Source organism: Oreochromis aureus, linkage group 10, assembly GCF_013358895.1.
Source record: "Oreochromis aureus strain Israel breed Guangdong linkage group 10, ZZ_aureus, whole genome shotgun sequence".
NCBI classification, from domain to species: Eukaryota; Metazoa; Chordata; class Actinopteri; order Cichliformes; family Cichlidae; genus Oreochromis; species Oreochromis aureus.
Genome location: NC_052951.1, coordinates 28649830 through 28674044, shown reverse-complemented (window position 1 = coordinate 28674044; position 24215 = coordinate 28649830). Strand labels below are relative to the sequence as shown.

The 24215-nt window shown below is 39.9% G+C and overlaps 1 protein-coding gene across 1 annotated transcript in view; it reads left to right on the top strand.

Moving 5' to 3' along the window:
• LOC116328474 (double C2-like domain-containing protein beta) overlaps positions 1 to 24215 on the top strand; it is a gene marked incomplete at its 5' end in the record, with an annotated part of 86595 nt that overhangs the window by 28045 nt on the left and 34335 nt on the right. The window contains 2 exons of the mRNA XM_031750277.2: positions 2048 to 2122; positions 20369 to 20478. Coding sequence (XP_031606137.2) covers positions 2048 to 2122; positions 20369 to 20478 — 185 coding nt within the window. The remainder of the gene's footprint in view (positions 1 to 2047; positions 2123 to 20368; positions 20479 to 24215) is intronic.

The window sequence follows — 24215 nt, the reverse complement described above, 5'->3', positions numbered from 1 at the left end:
AAGAATACATCTTTTTTTAAACTTTACCAGGACATCTTGACCTCCATTGCTTCGATTTCGATCAGTTGTAAATCTCAACTTTATGAACTAAATCCAGAGTTCAATTTTAAAGGGATTTCCATTCCTTTTACACATAAAGGTCAGTTTAGTCATGAGGATAGTCACTCAGACTCTGAAAGTCTGATGTATACTGTCCTTGGGGGGTACTCTGTCAGGCCTCACAACAACGCAGCAACCAAACTTTAACCAGCTCGTGGATTGTGTTATGAAGGATTCGTGCAGGCTTATTGTGTCCATGTTTTCTAAAGGCCCATAGATCAGCCCACTGATCTGTCCACCAAAGTTTGTGGAAAATTAGAACTGAAAACTGCAAATTGTGAGAGTTTGCTAGAGAAGAGGAACCTGAAAAAAATGAGAATAATATGGAATCCAGCATTATTTAGGCTTGAGCCACCCTTCTTCTCTTCACAAAAATTGCTATTTGTCTGAGTGTATTGGTCAGATTTTAATGAAACCTAATAACGTGAATACGATTGATGCTGATGTTGAAAAAAATATCCAAACTGCTGCTCAGCTACTTCAAGGACTTCAGTTTAAACTTTTATCTCAGGAGGAGTCGGCAGTGTGAACAATTCCATCTCCAGAGGAGGTCAAAGACGACTTGCTTGAGGTTTTAATTTCTTCTTTGTGTTCGTACCGCTTTTGATTCAGGAAACACTTTAGGTCCTTTCACTTCATGAAGCGGGCACCCACATGGTGCGGTGCTGTCCTGCTTTGGTCATTGTATGAGTGGCCTTTACATCTCCTGCTCTCTCTAAGCCTCATTGATTTGCTCTTCAAAGAAATAAAACATTTCTTTTTTTAGTAAGTTCCCCTTCAGCATTCCTCAGCAACCTTCCAGCTGATGTGGCACTGCGCTGAATCGCTCAGGCACTACAGATTTTATGCAATGATTAGAAGTGTAAGAAGTAGCATGCAGAAGATTTTTGCAGATTTCCAGGTTTCAGTAAGACATGTTAAAGGTCTTCATGGTCTGTTCTCATCCTCAGAGCATGCAGCTTTTACATTTTTGTGATTTTGCATTTTTACATGCTAGTTTAGCAACATATTCAGAGATGTCCCTTTTACTGGATTAGTGGATATCATTTTTCTTCCGGAGAGAAAATCATAAACTTTTGGATCACCTCCATAAAAAGCACCTTTCAGAGTATTCACAGATGGCCCCTTAGTTGGCTCTTTCCCCCCATGTTTCATTTACACTGCAGTAATGTTCCAACAGCATTGAGAGCATGAATGAGCAACTTTGAGCACACCTAAATAAAAACAGTTGAAGTAACTGTAGTGGTTGCTGGATTGTTGCTTGTTGTCTCATCGAGTATGGTGAATTTTACACTTTCCATCGAAAGAGCTCTTCAAAGTTTCCTGAGACTCCCAGACTGAGACTATTTAAAATGTTCCTTCAGACAAATGGTTGTATGAATTTTAGTGCAGTCTATTTACACTTCATTGCACTTTTTGACACATTGATCTACTCTGGCCCAGTATGTGGCGGTAATGCAGAAGAATAGGCAAAATGACACCATATGAATCAGGGGACGGTGAGACTGCAAAAACAGTATAGTTTGAATAAGATTCGAGTCATTCTGTTGCTGATTTACTGCTTGGTAAAAGTGATCTCAGCTCTGTTCCTGCTTTCACTCAATCACCTGAATCACTAGACATAAAGTAAACAAATGGATTTAATCTGGTATTGACTGTGATATAGTCAAAATGCTGCAGTGTTCTGATAATTCAAATGTTTAATGTTACTGCAGACAACATCCCAAAAATTTCAGAATTTTCAAAAAGTATCCTCTCCAAAAAGAGGTGTAGAATCATTCCAGTTTAATATAATTTAATCCTGCAATGCCCTGAGTTCCTTTAAAGAACCCTAATTTTTGGGAAATCTTCACCGGTGGAAATTTGACTGTCAAAAACAGGAGTAGTGTCAAAAAAAGGAAGTGCTAAATGCCATTTTTATTACCATGATTCTTCTTTTCTTTCACAGGGGCTCAAGCCAATGGACCACAATGGGCTGTCAGATCCCTACGTCAAGTTGCACCTACTGCCCGGCGCCAGCAAGGTGTGTTTTTTTGTTTTTGTCTGTTTCCTTTAAAATAACAGGCTTGCACATTTGTCACCACACAGCCTGGTCAGTATTGAGTTTGCTTGTTCTTCACTGGACTTCCTTTTTCAGGTTTGCATGCAAACACTAGCTTGCCTACACATACTGTATCTGTAATCATAATATCTCATTTGTTAAATCTGTACACAACGAAAAGAAAAAAACATTCGTCACAAGTATACAGTACCCTGACATCACCCGTTAGCTTTGGGCCTTTTGTTTTCGGAGCTTGCAGCCGCCTTACCCCTGCACTCTCAGGTCATGTGACCAGTTGCTACTACATATACAGCAATCTAAGGTGAAGCTCAGGTGGGTTATACAGACGTTTATCGAGAGATCTTTGTTTTTATGAAACTGTTCATTCAAACATTCAGGATAAAGTTGTATTAGAGCATAAAACTTAATAACACATAAAGGAACAAAAAATATACTCCCTATAAAAAAGTCACAAGTAATCCACAAAGGGATGTAAAATGTTCCCTCTATAACATAGTCGCACTGCAATACTATATATGAATACTTCTCAAAATGCAAATCCCTTTAGGTCACAATTTAACATTTGCAAACACACAAAGGAAGAGATAACACGAGCAAGCAGAGGAAGTTATGATGAGAGAGAATAAAAAGAGATTAACAATGACCACTCTCTGCATTTCAAGAGTTACAGAAACAGATTTTTTTTCACACTCTAAGCCGATCACGCTTTTACATGAGCTTTGATGGGTCAGCAGTGTTCCCTACTGCACATACAGTCTGTCCTGAGGCATTCTCGTGGTTTTCTCAGACCCACAAGAAAAGGAAACGAGGTCTAATAATCTATTTCATGATTCACGGAGCACCGCAGTGTGGATATGTCAGCGCAAGGCTTCATCGGTGTAAACACTAACTGACTGACCTAATGTACCCGCTTACCAGTGATGTGCTCTACTTTTAAAGCTCTTGCTGATCTGCTCATAGTCGCGGATGCACTCGTACAGGCGTAAGATTTAAGTTTTAAACTGTTGCAGAAAAGCTGTTGGCGCTCTCACAGTTTGCAGACAAAATGATCTCAAACTCATACATATAAATTAAAGACTGAAATGTTTCAACACATGAAATGACTCACCGGTTGTTTGTGAGAGCCGGTGACTTCTTTAACTTTTGTGCCTCACAGTTGTCCTTGAGGGTGACGTAATCCTTTCATTAAAACCATCAAATCTAATATAGATCCTTTGAATACGTACATTCTACAAAAGCAGCTTAATGAAAGCCAAAGCTGTGATTATCCAGCTATCTGACTCACATCTTCCTTTCTTACAATACCTTTTCAAACTCATCTCTGTTGAAATGACCTTTGTAATTGGCTCTGCTCTTGCTGCGTAACTTCAGCTTTGATTTCACTCTGCTGTTACGTTTGTAGTTATGTCTGTGTGAAAGAAGGAACAATGTGAACTTGGATGAGGCACATGACCTGGTCCTTTGGGGGACTCTGTGTCAAGGACTGAGACAGATCTGATGGCTCCAAACCTCTGCAAAGTCAAAAACTATTTTGGTTCTGGCTTCTGCTCAGGAGGTAGAGCAGGTCATCTACTAATCATAAGGTTGGTGGTTTGATCTCTGGCTGCTCCAGTCTGCATGCCAAAGTATCCTTGGATATGTGATAGGTGAACAGTGGGAATATTAAATAGAAAAGTGCTTAGGAATGGGGAAGTTGTAAAAAAGAACTGTGAGGGCTCCAGTAGAGTAGAAAATAAAGGTGCAGTCCATTTTGTGGGTACTGGAATTTGTCACTGTTGCCGCTTGTCCCCAATCCTGTTTGCGATATACAGGAACTCCAGTTAGTTTCCACTTTGGGGTGAGAGTCGGCACCTCCAACTCTGGGGCTATGGTCCACTGCAGGAGAGCAGTGGATGCTTGCTCTGTGTTGGGTGGGAGGTTTCTGGATGATGGATGTAGAAGCTGAAATGAGTTTCCTTTGTAGAGCTGCTGGTGTCAGCCTTTGAGGCATCTCAAGGTCCGCTTGGGTGCAAATGACATAAGTTTTAGTATCACCGTGAGGCAGATAATGCCCATAGATACATCCCAAGTTTTTGTGACCATGTGGACTTGACAATGAGATATTAGCTTACACTTCGCCAATAACGCATGCACCCTTCAGGTGGAGTTCAAGCAGATTTCAAAGAGCTGTAAATACTATAAATACTCATTCAATTCAATTCAATTTATTTATACAGTGCCAAATCACAACATCAGTCGCCTCAAGGTGCTTTATATTGTAAAGTAGACCCTACAGTAATACATACATCCATGCTGTGTGCAGCTGTCTGTATCTGCAAGTATAAGCACCACTTTGGACATATAGTGAGGTGCTCACAGTCAAAAGGAGTCAGCTGAGGAGGTTTATGCTTTTGATCTGGATGCCTCATGGGCACTTCCTCTTGGAGGTTTTCTGGGTCAGCCCCACTGGGGGGAGACCCCAAAGTGACCCCAGGGGTTTCTGGCCCATTGGGATCTGCCAGGAAGAACTGGACAACATAAAATATCAGGTTAGCATGCTGCCAACGTGATCATATTTTAAACAAGCAGGGATGGATGAATAGATGGATGGTTTATGGATGGAGTTATACGAAAAAAGTCATAAATAGTTATGTAGCTATTGTACCACCAATAGTTACAGGAACACCACTTAACTATTGTTTCCATCAGGTGTTGATATCCTGGGAAAATTCAGTACTTTCTGATATTTAAAGTACCATGAAAGACGAAAACACAGAGCTGACACAAAACTAACTGTACTGAGTTTGCTCCAGCAACAATAAGAAACTGTAAACAATGAACCAACTTCTCATCTTCCTCCTATAGCGGTCAAAAAATAATCAAAACGTAAACACATGAAAAAGCATCTTAGGGCTTAACTCATAAGATTCAGTGGCACCAGGGTAAGGGCACCTTGTGAACTACTATATCCGGCTGTTGGTGGACATGTGTGACAAGTTACTTTTGAACTTGTCTTGGGAGCTTATCGGGCTCAGTTTTCATCAGTGTAAGATTTGTTTTGTCAGCTTCAGCATTAGTTGAGCTCTGCTGCGCTTTGAGTTGATTTCTAAAGTTGATTTATAGTTCAAACTTTGTGCTTTCCACTTTGTGTTACACAGCACGATTTATTGAAGTGTGCAGGAGCTACTTTAGTGTCACATCATATGGCCTCCTGCAGTTTGCAGACTGTTGGAGAAATTTGTACCCTAATGAGAGTTAATTACAGTCACTGAAATTGGCTCCTGTTCAGAGGTTTTCTTTGGAAAGGACCACACTGACAGATAATTTAAATTCTTTTACAGACATGTTGTGGGCATTTTACCAGAAGATAAGAAAGAACTTTTTGTTTCCAAATGTTGATTCATACTTCAATGTTACAATGAAAAGATTACTTATAGCAACAACTCACCTAAATGCTGCATCAACTTTTATATTAGCCTACATCTTACAAACTATCTGGGATAATCACTGTATAGGTCAGTGATACAAACATTTGGAGCTCTGAGAACTAAAGCCAAAGCAGCAGTTACTAGTTATTCTCTTTACTGGTTGCCAGTTCAGTGACTTTTTTCCAGTCATTTTGAATAAAGCTTTGGTCATTTAGTGTCAGAAAGGAGGGTGTGCTCATTGGCTAATGACTTATGATTGACAAGTTCTTAGCCAATTAGCGTGCAGTGTCCCAGATACACCTTTTACTCAATATCTCCTGTTTCAAAACACAAAGATGGCAACTGCCTCAATGAAGCTTAATTACGGTACTTCACTAACCAATGGGTGAGATCATAATAACTAAGTCTGTGTTTTATAACAGGGACTATTGTGGAAGGCCACGCCCATCCACAGGGTTCTCCACAACAGTCCCAGTTTTCCATGCAGCCTCTTAGGGAAAATTAATTACCCACCCCTGTTTTATACTGTACATGACGCATGCATTGTCAGATTTGACATTATTTAACTCAGCTTATGTTATTTTCTATTATTAGACATGAGTCAGAATTCCTGACTTGCATCACTGAAAACGAAAAGATTGCACTTATGTTTGCTCATAAATAATAAATATATCTTTTACGTGAGTAAATGAACAATAAATGATATAATCAGTGAGCTACACTGTTGTCATTAGTCATCTCCATCAGCACAGGATTGTTTCAGCACATCATAGCAATAGTGGAGTAACACGAAATGCTTTCAGCATCCTAAAATGTGAATGTCTGCTGTTAGCTTAATGTAACATGTATGCTAAACATGTCTGAATTTACACTGAAGGCTACTGTACACAGACGAGTGAACAGCTCTGCTTTTCCATTTGCTTATGAAATGTTCTCATTATGAAAGAGTAAAGGGCTATTTTGTCTTGTTTGTCAGAGCTCAGGAGAGTCATGCCTACAGGGGTGTCAGCGCCACTGAAACTGGATTTGTGAAATTTTGGAGGAGTCTCTAAATTACTGACAATGCGCTGTCTTTTTTCCATGCACTACTTTTCTGCATCTTCCTTTTGTATTGATAATGAATACAATTAGGTTGTTATCAGTGTATGATTCATGCATGAGGGTGATTCATCACTAATTTACTAATTCTGTTTTTGCCAAGCTTGGTTTTCCTTCTCAACCTTTTGTGAAACCGAAAATAAAATAGTTAACTAATGTATGAACCACAACGTTCAAAACAAAGGTGTGCTGCATTTCACACAGGAGGGTGCATTAGTGAACTGCTCTCTCTATAGGAGCAATAATGGTAGTACTATTATTTCAGAAGTAATTAGCCTTTCTCTCCTCACGCTTCACAGAAGCAACAGCAGCTACTTTGTGTTTCTTATTGTTATTATTTGTATTCACATTAATAGGGATTGCAATAATACAGCGCTAAATCTAGCACACTAAAAAGACTGTGTCTGTTTTTTCTGGCTACAAAACAGGGTAAAATGGTGAGGGTCATGAAAGCTATGCAATAGAGTATTTTGTATACCCCATGCAAACATGCACAGATCAACTGATTTAAGTTGAAAGTGTCACATCAAGGAGTAGCCATTACTGATAAACACCTGAGAATGTAGTTCAATCATGATCTAACAAATTGCATTGTCACTGCATTCAGATTGGTCCAACTCGTTTAAAGCAAAGACGGGCCCAACAGATCAGAGACTTCTTCAGTAACTAGATAAGGGCAGAGCTGTAACTACTTTTTACTACTTTTTTGATACAGACACATTTTAAAATAATGCTAACTATATTATGCACTTTGAATAAAAAATGAATACCTTTTAAATTGTTCAGTGAGGATTACAAAATATGGATATTATACAAGCATGTATAAGCCTGCTTAAGTGATAAGACTAAGTGACTTGTAAAATGGGCTATTACCATTCAGAGATCTGACACAATGTAAATAAAAATAAATAAATACAAAAATAATTTTGTATTTACATTATATACTGTAATGTAAATACAAGGATCAGTTTCTTCTAGTAGTTATCCCAAAATATTAAAACAAAAGTCACGTTTTCATTATAAAAATTCCTTTTTTTTCAACATGAAAAAGGTAGTTATCAAATCTGACTGTAACAATTTGAGTGTAATAAAATAATAACTACTTACTGAGATAATAGCAAGAAAATAAAATCACACGTCTCTCTTCCTAATTACATTTTACAATGAAAAGCTTCATCAGCATGACAATCTTGCACTTTAGAATTAGGTAATAGCAGTTTTTCATATTCATATTCACCCTACAGTAACCATAAGTGTACAGTAGGCTGTTATTTTAGTTGATAATATTGCCATAGGGCTGCCCAATGGCTACTAATTGAGTAAACTAAATTGATTAATTAAATTAATTAATTAAATTGCTTATGATTTGCCCATGAATCTAATAATTTGAATGCTGAACACCTGTAGTAGACATACAGATATTAGAAAATTGAAGCTTTAAAATTGTCACCAGGATTAATTCGTTGGCTACCACATGATTTTGTGATTTAGATATTTAACCGAGATCTAAGGCCTGGTCTGGAGAGCCAGTACCTGCAACCCTGTTGCCTTCACACTATGATTTAACACACTGCCTGAACACCAAGAGCCATATTGTTGGGATATTCTGAATTTAAACTCTTAATAAAACACTCTAACTAAAACGAGTGTGCTGTCATATCAGCCATGCATGTGTATGCCATCTCAGCTACGACACTTTGTCCACTGTGTGCTCAGATAGTGTGCAGTCTGCACCAACATCGTGTTTTCCATCTCTTCATAACAAACCCGAATCAATAACTGACTGCTCCTGTGTGAGGATAGCGAGGCGATGGTGTTGAACTGAATTAATTAATTAATGCTTTAATTCTTGTGATGAGAATCTCAAATACGCCAATCGAAAAGTGAGAGAGAACCCAGGGTTTGAAGACTGCAGTGAAACAGTAGCGTAGTAATTGTCACACAACACATGGAAGACTTGCATAAAACAAATCAACAGTCTGCCTGCTGCTTGTTTGAATTGGAAAGTTCCTCCCCTTTAATCGTTTGAGTTAAAGAAGAACTGTGCCAACTGTGGATGTCATCTGTGATCATATCCATCCAGCAGATTTCATCCAGAGAAAGATCTCTCAACAACTAGTGACCAGATTGCCGTGTATATTCATCGCACCCTGGAGTCGATTCAAGTGATTTGAAGCTTTGAAGCAAATTCAGTGTGTTTTTCACAGAAATGCTTCTGTTTGGTCTCAGCAGCCACTTGTGTGCTCTTCCTTCTGCAGAGATAAACAAGAGTTGTTTAGAAATATCATGTACACAAACTGTGGTTTAAAATTGCTCCTCCAGAAGAAAACAACATATACTAACGTCAGTTATGAGTAATCACTTTCAGTATTCCAAGTGGCTGCATTAAAAATATATATATATTGCCATCGTTAAGTACAGGTAGAAGGTCTCAGCCAGAAATGTAAAAATACTGAATTTTTATATTGTAGGTCGTTCTTAACGAGGTCTTGGATCATTATAATTATAATAAAATAAGCCAATTTGACTCAGTGGTACAAGGATAAAGCAAATGACCAATTATATCAGGTAACCTGCTGCACACTCAAGGATAATCCACTGGCCAAAATACAAAGTATTGTACAACAATAAATAAATAATATAATTTAATGTTGACTAGAGACATTTTTAAACTTTGGATGAAACCAGCTGCTAATACCAATCTACTCTCTCTCACTGACAGGAGAAAACATCTGTATTTCTTAGTATAATAACTTATTTTCCCTGAAAAACATGGATAAATTACAGTGTATTTTTAAAAAATAACCTATGAAAAATGGTGGATGTAGCAGGTAAAGTAAGTAAATAAAACTGAATTTCTTTACCTTTCAAAATAAACATCACAAAGCGCTTCACAGCAAAAAAAATTTTAAAGATTCAACAAACACTCAACTTTAAAAAGTGCTTTGAAGTTTCTGGCAACTCTGCAATGGTTCAGGCTTTACAGGGTAAAAATATTGCTTCCTACTGTGCACCCCAGGTTAGAACCCCCATGCAGCCCAAGCCTACCTCAGATATGTGCGAGATATACAAAACTGAAGCCAGACCGGCTCAGACATTGCCTAGATTAACAATGTCAGCAGCAGGTGTTGAGGAACCAGAACACACTGATGAGAAGTGGGCGACTGAGACAAGCAGGTATAAGTGGACAAGGGATGAGAATACAGGGCTGTTGGAATGCTACTAAACAAGTGATCCTGTCACAGTTCTGGGTCGTTTTGACCCAGCATTTTGAGTTTCTTATGTTTTGGTTTGATTTTGTATTATGGATTATATTGTTAATCTCTTGTTGTGCTTTGATTATTATTATTCTTAGTCTATGTTTCAGGTAAGGGTTTTGTTCTTGTACCCTCATGTTTAGTATAGCTTTGGTCCTGTGTCAAGTCTGCGTCTTCGTTTCTTGTTTCCTGTTTTATTGTGAAGGTCCATGTCTCATGTGAGTGTATTCTGTTTTGCTTCCCCCTGTCTCGTTAGCCCTAATCTCTCCCAGCTGTGTCTCCCTCCCGTTCCCCATTCCCTGATTACGCCTCAGTGTATTTAAGCCCCGTGTTTCTCTGTGTTAGTGTTGCGTCGTACCCTCAGATTTGCCTGTGTGTTCCAGTTAGAGCTTTCACGGTTTGGTTTCTGTTTCATGCCAGCAATAACGCTGAGGTTTTTGAGTTTGCCATTATGTCTCCACGAGTCCTGCATTTGGGTCCTCATCCCTGCCTGCCCGCACACAGAGCCCTGACAGATCCCAGTGGAAAGGGTTACATGGAGAGGAAGGTCGGACAGTCCTGAACTCCATGGATCTCCTGAAGGGCCCAGACCGTCAAACTACTGGCCAATATTCTACCTCAGCACAACATTGAAGCTCTGACCTTTCAAGTTGACACCAAAATGCTTCATATCTTTAAAGAAAGTATAAAAGAGAAAGATAATGAGCTGCTTAGTTAGTTAGAAATAAACTGTGGACTATTATAATAAGCTTAAGTTATTCGTGCCCAGTTAATTATAATAGCGATTATCCATTGCCTACCCCTACAAGTTTGTGTAATCAAAGTAAACATCTGGCATGCTACTCTTATCGAACTTCTTAAAGTACTTAAAAAAAATCAGATACTCAAATGTCCTTGAGTTGTTCCTCCTTTTAAAGCAGAGTTTGTCTATCTTTGTGCTGCTGATTCAGAAACTGTAACTGGGAATTGGTTTGAATAACTTCAAATCTAATTTTTATTGCTTTTGCCTTGCCGCCACATACTTTGAACAAATTTATGCCACCTCCATGTATTGCAGTGTTAGGAGGTTATGTTTATTTCATGTATTTCTGTGAAACCGGGCTGTTTCTGCTCTGTTACATTTATTCAAACTGGAGACTGCAAAGTTAACATGAGTTGAAATAAAATGGAATTTTATTTCGTAACACACTACCCACTTGTGCACCACTTCAGCCTTCACTTCTTTACTTTTAGACCCGCTACATTAAGGGTTCACTACTTCCTGCTCAAGTACTGAATATTGGCACTGTAAGAATCATCCAATCAGAGGGCTATTTCTGGGGAGACTGGACTTTTTTTTTGCCCTGCCTGCCAAATTGTTTCTACTTCTCACTGGCTATTTCTTCAGATGCTGACAGAGGTCAAGATGGTTACTTCTTGTTATGTAAAACACTGAAAACACTGGCTTTGGATCACTCTGCATGCCATCTGCTGCTCCTACTGTCTATCAACTCTGGCCCTGCTGATGAAGCGGTGTGCTACATTTTCTGTGAATTAATGGAGTTTTTAGCTTTTAAATGTGCTTTCTGAAGACTAGGCAAATATCTTTAGGGTCTGACAAAGGTTCTGCTCTCATAGTGTCATACTGTCTTGTATCATTTTCCACTTGGAGTTTATGTAAGGGGTTTTCTATTGTTTATATGTTCTGCCGAGGGCATCAGCGCTAATGCCAACTATCCAACTCCTTTCATGTTAGTGGCATACATTTATATAAATATGTCATGGATTATTTGACTGCAACGTCAAAAACTCTCCATGAGGGCATGCTGCCTCATGGATTTGTCTCCTGTCGCATCAGGCAGCCTCACAGATCCCTCTGTATTTTTGTGCCAGTAAAACAAGATGCCGTCACCTTCTCCCTCCTCAAAGATTCGCTGCAATCGTTCTCAAAATAGTCATTAGGCTCATTCTAAGAACCTCATTAGGACCCACACAAAGAGGTCAAGTCTGCTTGCGCTCTAATCAGAAGTGAAGTTTCATGCTCTGTTATAAAGACAGATCACCTCCGATGAGACTCACGGAGATTATTATGACCGTAATCAGACACAATAAAATGCCGTAATTATTCCAAATTAAACTGTCAAGTCCAGAGACGGACTGAATGGTGTAAACTGACGTTTTGACAGCCCACAGTGTAAAAAATTAAGTAGTGTTGCATATAGTGTGGCTGATAAGATAATAATAATAATAATAAAATTATGAAATTATATTCAAAATTTACTGCTTCACCAATTTGATGACTGGATTATTTTAATTATGCTGATGATGATGATGTGGAAGAGTTAGAGCAATAAAAACAACAAGCACACTGCAAACCTTTAAAGAGAAAGATTTGTATTTCATATATATTCATTTTGTTTTTCAGTTATTCAATAATTGGTCAGAGGTTTTAAATCTCTATACAGTACTTTCTATATCATGACAAAGGCTTTTTGTTGATTTCAGCAAATAATTATTTGCTGACCTTGAAGACCTTGGTGGATATAAGCCAAATTTTAATGGATTGTTTACATGACCCGATTTCACACCCCTGCAAAGTTTTATCATAATTTATTGAAAACATTTCGTGTTTTGAATGAATGTCTGCGTTTTTGAGCTACTGTATTGTGTTTACAGACAGAATGACACACACACACACACACGCACACGCGCACACATGCACAAAAGGCTACCAAAAACATAACCTCCCTGGCATTTTAATTTCCTCGTAGGAACAGATTCCAACCTGATGTCTCAGATGGTTTGTTACAGAAAACCATCCTTGGAAACTGTTAAAACGTTGTACAGAAATTTAAAATAAAAATATAAATATCTGGCAGGTGCAGGTGCATGAACCATCTGTCCATCACCGTTTACCCCGGATTTTCTTCACTCGTTATGTAGAAAGTGAAGAAAGGGGGGAAAAAATAAGCTTTCGATCTAGCACAAATTTATTGTAGCTAGCTACAGTATATACTTGTAAATTTGGTATAAAGACCCAATGTGTTCTTATAATGGATTTCACATTACATGCACTGGGCATGGCAATATTGGCCAGCAACAGATAACTGTAATGTTTGCTTCACCCAATTCATTCTATTTTTATTTGCGTTACAGGTTCACATTCACTTGTTGTGAATGGTCAACTCTAAAACCTGCTTAGGTTCAGATGAGGGGAGGTGCTCAGTTAGGGTTAAGAAAAGATTATAGTTTTGGTTTAGACTCATGGAAAAATGTTTCTAGAATTTTATGCAGTCCTGTGAAAAAATAACTAAATCCCATGATTCAATTTGCTTCGGTTCTGTGAAGTTTGCGGGCAATCATTTATTCACAGCTCTCTTAAAGTCCCTGATCAGTCGCTTTTTTACTTTGACTCGGCTTTTGCAGCATCTTGATTCTTCTTTTTCAGCCATGTTTTTGTAGATCGGCTGCTGTGCTTAGGATTATTTCCCCATAGCATGATTTTATGTAAGTTGTAGAGGATAGCTAGCCTGACATCTGACCCTAGAGTACTTTGGTATATAAAGGAGTTCACATTCGACTCAGTGACTGCAAGGTGCACAGGTCATGTGACTGCAAAACAGGTTTAAATCATCATCTCTGTGCTGATAATTAAAATTAGCTGTGTTGATATATGCTGTGCTTGGTTTTCTCCAAAAAAAGGAGCTTTGTCATGGTGCATTATGTCCAAGCATCTCCACATTGATCTCATCTGTCCAAAGGACATTATTGAATAAATCTTGCTGCCATGTTCTTTTTAGAGAGAAGCTTTCTCCTTGAAACCCTTCCAGACAAACTGTGTTTCTTCAGTCTTTTTCTAGTTGTTGTAAAGTTTAGCATCATGCTAACTAAGCTCTGTAGAGTTTGGGATGTGCTGTAGCTCTTGGGGTTTTTTGCAGCTTCTCCGAGCATTGCACAGTCTGACATTGGGATAAGTATGCTGGGACGTTCAGTCCTGGGAAGATTGTGGCAATGTGTTGGCACATACCTGATTGCCCCAGATCAGCAAACTGCCCAAACTGCAGCATTTAAAGAGGTGCTGACAATCAGTCAATCAAGTGCACTTGACTAGCAGCACATGGCTGCTACTTACCCTCTTCATTCCTAAAGAAGCAGGAAGGATGCTCTTAGTTTTTCACAGGACTGCAAAGTCCTTTAGTTATTTTTACAGCGAGAAAAAATAAAATCAAAAATATCAGCCCTCCCACCATAACACCCCCAGCATAACTATGCCCCTTTAACAATTACATTTTACTTTCAATAGAATCAGATCTGTAGGTAAGTGCAGCGTCATGTTTTAAGACCTTGTCCCAAAAAAGGAACAAAAGGAAGCAAAGCCACTTCTGTCTCTTCGTCTTGGATTTTAGACCATCCTTTTCTAAATAAGTGGAATTCCTCTTTAAGTTTAATGGTGTAGAAAATGTGCATCATTATGCCATTATTGTGTTTAGTTTGGTTCCACTGAGTATTTCCATATTCACTGCTGGGCTTAAAACGGTATAAATAAGACGATGTCAGTGAGATTTTTCTCAGCTTGAATAGTTTTATAGAAAAATAACAGATGTCAGAGTTTTAAACGAGCAATTTTTGGGCGCCGATTACTGAACTGTGATAAAACTGCAGCGCACATCTGCAGCTCGACAGGCCTCTGCGTTTGCCTTGTTACTTCTCTGCCTCATTCAGGTGTGCAGGCTTTTTAAACAAAACCTAGTTACAGTATAGCTTATCAATCTATACATCCATGCAAAAACGCTGGAATAATTGGCTATGGAGCAAAGCCTTTTTAGCCTCTGCTTTGGAAATGTTTGTGACACCAGTTGCTGATTTGTAGCACCGCCCTCCATCTGTGAGCAGGTGGTGGCGGTGAATTATTTCCCCATTAATGCACGCTGATCACACGTGTGGAATAGAAAGCTCCAGCTCCTCTGCAAATGGACTCATTATCTATTTAATTCACTGCTTTCTTTCATCGCTGTGGATAAAGCCAGCAGCAGCACTCTAACTCCAGGTTTTATTTCTTTATTTCAGGGATCTGAACCAGTCAACCTTTAATTAAATCACACCCTCAGATCTAGCTGCTTCACTGTGATTTAACAACATGCCTGCTCACAAGTCAGTGTATATGACTGCATTGAAATTCAGCTGACCACTTCCTCTGCTCTTCACATCCTGCCAACAATCCACTTAGTAACTCCCATGACGAACTTGTAGAAAAGTCAAGGTGCCCCACCAAAAACAACAACACCTTGACCTTCACATAATGCATGAGGAGCTGTTATCACCCATTCCCATATTTATGTATAGTTTATATACGTTTTCTGCTCTTATACTGGAAAATCGTTTTGAAATTTACCATTGTAAGGTATGCACAGTATCTGCACACCTTATATACAAATACTGTGCTGGTAAACACCTCTGTGTGTCCCTGGGTTGCGGTTGCATGTAGAGTCTTTATATACAGCTGTGGTAAGAAGTTTGCACACATGAGCATGAAAATTACATTGGAGTTTCTCTAATCCACTGCTAAATGTACATATGGGCTCCAATATATACATATACTCACTTCAGTTATTTAATGAGTGGTGCTGAAGGTTCTAATAATGCCATTCAACTTGACAAGGCCAAGGCCTGTTAACATCTCATTAGTATTCATGATAGACTGCAACTGATAAGTTCTCTTTGCAGCATAAAGAGCATTTATTTGACAGCACTCATTGGATTTAATCGGAACAATGGGAAACTCCAAGAAACTCAGAAAATCTAAGAAGGAGAATTGTAGATTTTCACAAGATGAGAGGTCTCTTGGAGCCATTTAACATGAAAATATTTATTCTAGTCAGAACGTAGGATAAAGCTGAATATGTGATTAACAAGCGTGTGTCACGGCCAAGCGGCCGAACACAAGGAAATGGACTCAGATGCGGACACCACTCAGGTACGCAGGAACTGTGAGCAAAGTTAACTTTATTACAGAATTCAAAGAGCAAGACTAAATGCACAAGGATGCTGAACACATCTAAACACATCTACTATGAACTAAGAAAAGCAAGACAGACGTTATTAAACGTTACGGGAGGCGGAATTAACGTTGCCTCGCTGAAACAAAAACAACTTAACTCCTTGAAGGGATAAATACTGTGAGCGGGCACTCAGCCGCAATACTATGAACATGAATTACTTCTTTCACGAAGATACTAAGAACAGAAACATGCTGTTAACCTACGGGCAGAATTCAGGTGCTTTAAAGTCGCACACAGAGAGACGCCAGAAACTGACAGACTGAACTATCCAAACTAAAAGTGGGATGCTGAGTTATCACTGGGTTACCAGGGGAGTGGGGTCCGTGAGGGAGTCTTGGGGCTGTTGCGGACCGGAGGGGGGAACCCGACACCGGGTAACATCCGGAGCAGGAACCATGAGATGAAGGCAGGGAAAAGAAATCTTATAGTCATTGGATGCAGGCAAAAACGAAGCGTGGATGGGGGGGGGGTAGTGGTCCAGGTGCAAGAACAGGTGAATCCAGGAAGAAGGTCTGTTAATTTCCGAGGCCGTGCGGGGGGGTAGGCACAGAAGCTGCGAGCTGACCAGCGGATAAACAACAGCTGTGACAGTAGAAAGCACTGACGTCCAGGAGATAGTGATTTAGTAGATGTTCTGACGGGGAGTGCTTAAGAACGCTGGTCATAAAAAGCCCGCAACCTGATTACTCGCAGGTGAGGTGATGACAAGGAGGCGCGGCGGCTCCGCCCCGAGGTGGAATCACCGGCATGTGGGGCGTTCCCGCACTAACCCGGACCATGACAGCGTGTTACCCTATGAGTGCGGTCTGTTCTCACTCACATTCAGCATTTTGTCATCATGTCCAAATTCAAAAGACCAAGATAGTGAAAGGTGATGTCACAGTGACTACGCCCATCTTTGATATACAGTCTGTGTGCTGTACTGGTAATCAGTTAGCATTTTTGTTGCCGTGCAACAGTAGTGGAAAATTATGAGGACAGAACAAATAACCTTTGCTGAATTTGATTTGAAGACTTTTGAATTACGCAGTATATTTTTAACCATCAGTAGCCACGTTCCCATGTTCCGTCTGATTCCATTCATTTGTTCGGCATCCAGTGCACTACTCTGATGCTTCAGAGACATTTTATTCAATAAGATCAAAAATCTGGAGCAACAGAAAGAAGGGAGGAAATACATGAATAATTAATGAAAACTATGAAAGCTTTCAAATTAAATTAAACTAGTTTATTAAAACTATTTTTTATAAAACATGTTCCTATCAGCCTTAAAAAAATAATTTTGAACAGTCACTGTGTGTATATATGTGTGTGTGTGTGTGTGTGTGTGTGTGTGTGTGTGTGTGTGTGTGTGTGTGTGTGTGTGTGTGTGTGTGCCTATTCAACTTCCTCGGGGGAAACAACCGCTGATTGAGGGAGAAACAATCAGCGAGAGCCTTGTTATGTGGAACCCTGCCATCAGACTTGCAAATAATCACAGCAGCTAATTGATTAAATTCAACAAACTCACATGTCCTCACACATGGCACAGTGTCTCCATCCTCATCATGTCAGCAGCGTGCTCCCAGGATTTCCCCAAACAATATTCCACTGATAACGCCGCGTCACTTGTCACAGCGATTTTCATCACCTTGCTAACTTGCAATCGATGCGGTGACAAAATGTATCAGTGGAAGTGTACGTCTGATGGCTGCTCCAATAAACAGCGATGCAGATCTTACTAAACAAGCCACTGTCTGACGTTTGGACTCGTGTCTCATACACCCAGTGGAAGGAGCAACAGCTGATTTGTACTTGAAGTAGTTTGATCACAGATTTACATCTTTTAATCAGCCATTTACATTTGTCACCTTTAGCAGCAGACATTGTGTCAGTTATTATGTCTGTTCGTGCTTATTTTAGCTCTGTTTTGTTCCTCACCTCCTCCTGAGGGAAATGTCTGACCGCGTCTGTCTGCCGCTTGGCATTAACCAGGTAGAGTGCAATATATTTTTAAGGCTTTTTCACTGAATTGGAGCCAAAGATATTGCTATGAGAGCAGTGAAAGAAAACTAAAAGGGTCAAGTTGTGTGCCAGAAAATGTGCTTTTGTCAAACTCAGGATGAAAAGTTTTAAAGAAAACAGTCAGATCTATTCATCAAACTTAAAAATATATTCTGTACCTAATGCGCTCTTCTTTAACACAGTCTGCCGTGTACATTTGCTACAGTGAAACTGGTTGGAGATTTGTGCATGTCTTTTTTAGATTTCTAATTTGCAGTATGCAGCCCTGTCCAACAAGGGCTTTAATGTCTTCAGCTGAAGCTACTTGTCAGACTCTGTGAAAGAGCAGAAAATGCTTTTATTCAAAGCTTTAAAAATAACTTTGAAAGTTTTGCTCGTCGAGACCTGTATGTAAAGCCGGTGCTATAAAGTTTTTAAGATGGTCAGAACTAATGCACACTGGGTGCAGCCACTCAAAGTTTTTAGATTTCAGAAATCTGGAAGTAGACGAGGCTCCAAAGGCAAGAATAACTACCAAGAACCTGACCTGACCTTTGCACCGAGCTACACTTATCCAGACACAATTCTTTTATCCAAGTGTACAAAAAACAAGATCAGCTTAGAGCCCAAAGTATTGAAGAGAGCCATTGGGGGACACTGCAGCCAAGATCAGCTCAATTGAATTCAGTTTTATTCATACAGCGCCAAATTACAACAGCAGTTGCCTCAAGGTGCTTTATATTGTAAGGTAGACCCTACAATAATACATACAGAGAAAAAACCAGCAATCATATGACCCCCTATGAGCAAGCACTTTGGTGACAGTGGGAAGGAAAAACTCCCTTTTAACAGGAAGAAACCTCCGGCAGAACCAGGCTCAGGGAGGGGCGGGGCCATCTGCTGTGACTGGTTGGGGTGAGAGAAGGAAGACTGAAGGATAAAGAGAGGCAGACATTAATAACAAGTATGATTCAAGATGAATATGCTGGAACCCTTCTGCTGGTGAACGCTAATTTTGTTGCCACTGGCCCACTCAGGCGAGGCTTACAGGTTAAACACGTGTGGAAAGCTTCGCAACAAAGGAAGCACTCAGGCCACCTCACTAAAAGACGTAGCATAATATGTGTTAATGCTTTATCAGTTTCACCTTGCAGCAAAGAATCTTTGATGGGGTGGCTGTAGCTCAGGTGGTAGAGCAGGTCATCTGCTAATTGGAAGGTTGGTGGTTTGATCCCTGTCTGCTCCAGTCTGCATGCCAAATATCCTCGGGCAAAATACTAACGTCAAGTTGCTCTCTGATGCAGTGTTAATGTTATATATAGATATAAAAAAGTGCCTGTGTGAATGAAGCAAGCTGTGCAAAGCTCTTTGAATGTCAAAAAAGGCGCTATAGAAGAACCGGTCCAAGCACCTGAGGGGCTTCTCTTTCATGAGTTTAAATCTGTAAACTGAAAATGTAAATTAAACGTCTTTGACTTGCCCTGTGTTTATGAACTTGTGAACCTGTGTTTGAGGTTTCAGATGTCAGTTAAAACATATTTTGTCGATTATGCTCACCATTGCAGTCAAAAAGGACAATAAAGCAGTATGTGCTGTTTGCAGTGTGGGTTCTTTGGGACTGACAAGCCCTGTCATGTCATGTGGGTGTGGAGTGAGTCAATTGTGATATCTGGTTTGAAAAAATATGGCAAATATGTTTAAGTGCAGGATTCAAAACAGTACTAGGAGCTGTCACTGTGCCTGGATCCATCTTTTATATACAGTGTATGTTTTCTACCACCGTTAGTGTCTTTGTACTGAGCTAATCTTAGCTGGTCACCTCCTGACTTCAGTACCATACACTGACAGCAGGCATCAGTTATGAAAATATTAATTTAAAGTTGTGTATGGTATTAGTTGGTTAGGTGGTGCAATTTCTTTTTCTTTCAGACTGTTTTTCAAGTATAAAGATTTAATCCCAGTGAAAGGTCACTGACTGGAAAATTGTTTTCTCAAAAATGTAGTGTTGACAGAAACAGAATCACACTGAGCCAGAACAACCATGGTGACTATCTTTTAAGTTCAGAGCATTCATCACATTGTTCTCAGTGTTTTTTACCCACTTCCTGCCATGCTTTGATTATGCCTGTCACTTCATGTAAATGCAGTCTGCTGTTGATATTTCATTCCTGACAGCATTCAGTATGCAGCAGCACCGAGCTCGTGTTTGCATGCGTGCCACCAGACGTCAACGTGTTGACAAATTTTCACCCTGGCAGAGAGGCTTTGTACGTTTTCAAGGATGTTTATATAATTCTGTCAGTTCTTCAATGAAAATGACACCTGAGGGATGAGCTCTCCTGAGCTGTAGGAGGAGCTCAGTGTTTTTCACTCATGAATGATGTTCAGCTCTTTTTAATCGGCGTCTTCTTGTTTGTCTTCCAGGCCAATAAACTCAGAACCAAGACCCTGCACAACACACTCAACCCAGTCTGGAATGAGACCCTGACCTACTACGGCATCACTGATGAGGATATGGTCCGCAAGACACTCAGGTACTGTCAGTGCTACGCCACATGTGTCCACTTAATGAATGGAAAGAGAAGGAAGGAATGAAAGATGTGGAAGAAAGAAGAAAGGAGTGGTTGGACATATGAATACAAATGAAGAAATAAAAGGAAGGAAGGAGGCATGGGAGGGAGGGAGGGAGGAATGAAGGAATGCAGGAAGGAAGGAAGGAAGAAAGGAGGCATGGGAGGGAGGGAGGGAGGAATGAAGGAATGCAGGAAGGAAGGAAGGAAGAAAGGAGGCATGGGAGGAAGGAAGGAAGTGGGTGTGGGAGGGAGGGAGAGCGGGAGGTAGGAATGGAGGAAGGAAGGAAGGAAAGGGGTGTGGGAGGGAGGAAGGAAGGAAGGAAGGAAGGGGGCGTGGGAGGGAGTAAGGAAGGAAAGGGATGTGGGAGGAAGGAAGGAAGGAAGGAGATGTGTGAGAAAGGAAGTAGGAAGAAAGGAAGGAAGGGGGTGTGGGAGGAGGAAGGAAGGAAATAAGGGGGCGTGTGAGGAAGGAGGGAAGGAAGGAAGGATGGGGGCTTGGGAGGAAGGAAGGGCGTGTGGGAGGGAGGAAGGAAGGAAGGGGGTGTGGGAGGGAGGAAGGAAGGAAGGAAGGTGCCGTGGGAGGAAAGAAGTTAAAGGGTAGTAAGGAAGAAATCCCATAAAAGAAGGAGAAGGGTAAACAAGAAAGGAAGCAAGAAAAGAAGGGAGCATGAAATAGTGAGGTAAGTAAGGAAGGAATATAGGAAGGAAAGATGAATGGTGGGATGGATGGATGGATGGAAGAAGCAATGTAAGGAAAGAAGAAGTAGCAGGGAAAGCAAGAAAGGAACCAAGGAGGCAAGGAAGAAAGGAAGGAATAAAGGAGGAAAGGAAGAGGCAGTAAAAAAGATGGGGATGGGTGGAAGAAAGTTTAAAGGGAAGTTGCCAAAAGAAGGAAGGAACAGAGTAAGCAAGGAATGGAACAAGGAAGAAAGGAAGTAGCAAGGGATAGAAGGAAGGAAGTGAAAAATGAAAATGGAGGAATAATAGGCAAGAGGAAGAAAATGGAAGAAAATAAAACCAAAGAACAAAAGGAAGGGAAGTGAAGGGGAAATAGAAGACAAAGTAAGAAAATAACAAACACATCTCATAAGGAAGGATATAAGGGAAGAAAAGGGGTGTGTAGTGAACAAGAAGAAAAATAGAAGGGAGAGTTGAAAGGCAGAGAGGGATAGAATAAATCTGTCTTTTGTTGTTTTGCTGTGCTTAGCTGCTGTGGATCTGTTTTTAAAGGCTTCAGAAGATCATTTTCAGAGAGCGGTGATGTTTGACAGTTTCTCTTCTTCTTGGTTTCTGTTTTAAATAACTACATTACAGCCTGTGTTTAACAGCAGCCTCTCAAGCAGAAATGAATGATGATGTTGCTTTTCCTCTTTCTTCCTTTTCACTGCGACTTTGCATGCCGAGTCTGGAATAGCTTCAGATCGTAATAACAGTTGGGAAATCCTTTATTTGTCAGATTTCCAAATAGCACTTCTGTTTGGGTGAGAGGACTTCCTGTTTGTTTGGTTATTTGTGTTTCACTACAACACCTGAGAACACACTAAAACTCCATCTTCCTGAGATAAATGCGGTGCCCTTATGCAATGGAAGCACTTTATTTTTTTTACTTCACCATTCTTTGCTCCTGTATTTTTACCAAAGTGTTAACACTGTACAATCAAGTGGCGGAGGTAGGTTATGCAATCATATGCATAATCATTTTGTACATCCCAGGTGGGCCGTATGCAGTGGAGGATTTCAGTTTGCTTTTGTCTTCACTTACCCCCAAGCACCCCAGTAGCAAGTGTGTTTCTAGAGTTAATGTTATGTGCTGGAATGCTGTGAAAACATTTCAGGGACTTTCACGGCATTTCATTTACTGGCTCCATCGATTTGTCCTCCAATTCACTTCCTCAAGATAAATGTGGGTGGAACAAGTCCTCAGCTAAATGATCCTTTTGGTTTGTTTGTTTCTCCTCTCAGAAAAAAAAGTGTTGTTCCTGAAATAACACACAGGTGTGTTTCTACTTCATAACGCTGGAAAAAGTCCCCACTAGTCTGGGTGGTTAGGGGCGTTTTACATGTTTTATATTAAAATACACCCTTGTAAAATAAAGCATTGCAAAAGTTGTTTTTCAGTTTGCAAGATGCCGAGGTCCACCCACGAATCTAAACTGAGCCCTTGAGCCGACATTTGACATGCACTCATTGAAATGGCCACTAGAGGGCACCCAATTTTTAGAGCATCGTCCACATGTAAATGCTGTTTTACTGTGCGTGTGCATCTTTATCTTGTTTTTAACAACAGACTTGCACCATGTTACTGTTTGCATGAGACGATTTTCTCCAAACGTAAGACTTACTCCTTCGTCTTTGTTCAACTTTGATAATAATAACCATTATCTCCAGGCTTCTGATTGGCCATCATTTCTATATTTTTAGAGTTATAGGGTTTTCTTGCCCTTGACAGTGCTGAAATCATCTTTTGTGTTTCTATGTCGAAGTGGATATTTTGCACATAATCACATAATCTCCACTTAACTGTTTTCTATTTGAAAGACTGGTATTCACACCTCAAGTTACCTTTGGGACTTAGTTTATTTGTTGGTGGTTCTAGTTAGGAAAAGATACAGTTTGATTAAAAATAAACCCTTTTAGTTAAACACATGTTAATGAACTCCACACACTTAGTTTACTCACTTCCCTGTTTCACCCCATCTAACGAAGGTTTCCGTGTAGAAGACTGTTGTAGTTTCAGCTTTCACAAACACTTACAAAATGTGCTCTAGTAAACATCAGTCACAGGTTTGTCAGCCGAAAGATCCCCATTTATTTCCTTTTGGGCTCTGCTGGAGGTTTCTTCCTGTCAAAAGGGAGTTCGCCCTCTCCACAGTTGCCAAGTGCTCCTCACAGGGAGATATTCTAATTGTTAAGGTTGTTGATTTTAGTTAAACTGTAACGTCTTTTTTTTCACCTGCTTTTTCTAATTTCACTTAGATTTGAGCACTAAAACTTCGACTGTTGTTTGGGGTAAAATACTCCTCTTCACAGCTGTAATCTTATTTAAAACATGAGAAACTGGGGGTGACAGACACATCTCACAAATGCCATAACCCAATATGTCAGGGCACAGATGCCAAACGACAAAGCAGAGCTCAAACTGTCTTTAAATATTTCCAGCCCATTCTGAGAAGCAAGCGCTTTCTAAGAAACAAGCCCTGTGCTAAGAAGGGAGGTTTCTCTGAAAGTCTCCCTTCTTAGAATCAGATAACACTAATGGGAATGTTTTATGTTGGTAACATTTTGCCATTAAATATAATGTTTATCTAGATACAGTACTGTGCAAAAACTTCTTCATATTTATCTAGGAAGATTAGAAATGGGTGCAATGATTTATTGAAACATGCAAGCATGCATGAAGCTACAGTATGAGAGGCAAAGGCAGAGTTTTTACAGTTCTAATGAGCTTTTCAGTATTTGGTATGATGACCTTTGTTCTTCAACACAGTCGAACTTTCTTTAAGTAGTCTTCACGAATGGTTCTCCAGCCTTCTTAAAGGACATTCAAAGCTCTTCTTTGAATTTTAGCTGGTTTTTCTTCTGTTGTCTGTCACACTGCTTCAGTAACGTTGAAGTCTGGGCTCTGAGGAGACCAGTCCGTGACTGATAGTTTTCCTCTGTGTCTTCTTCTATCCAAGTGTATGCTTTTACTCTTTCAC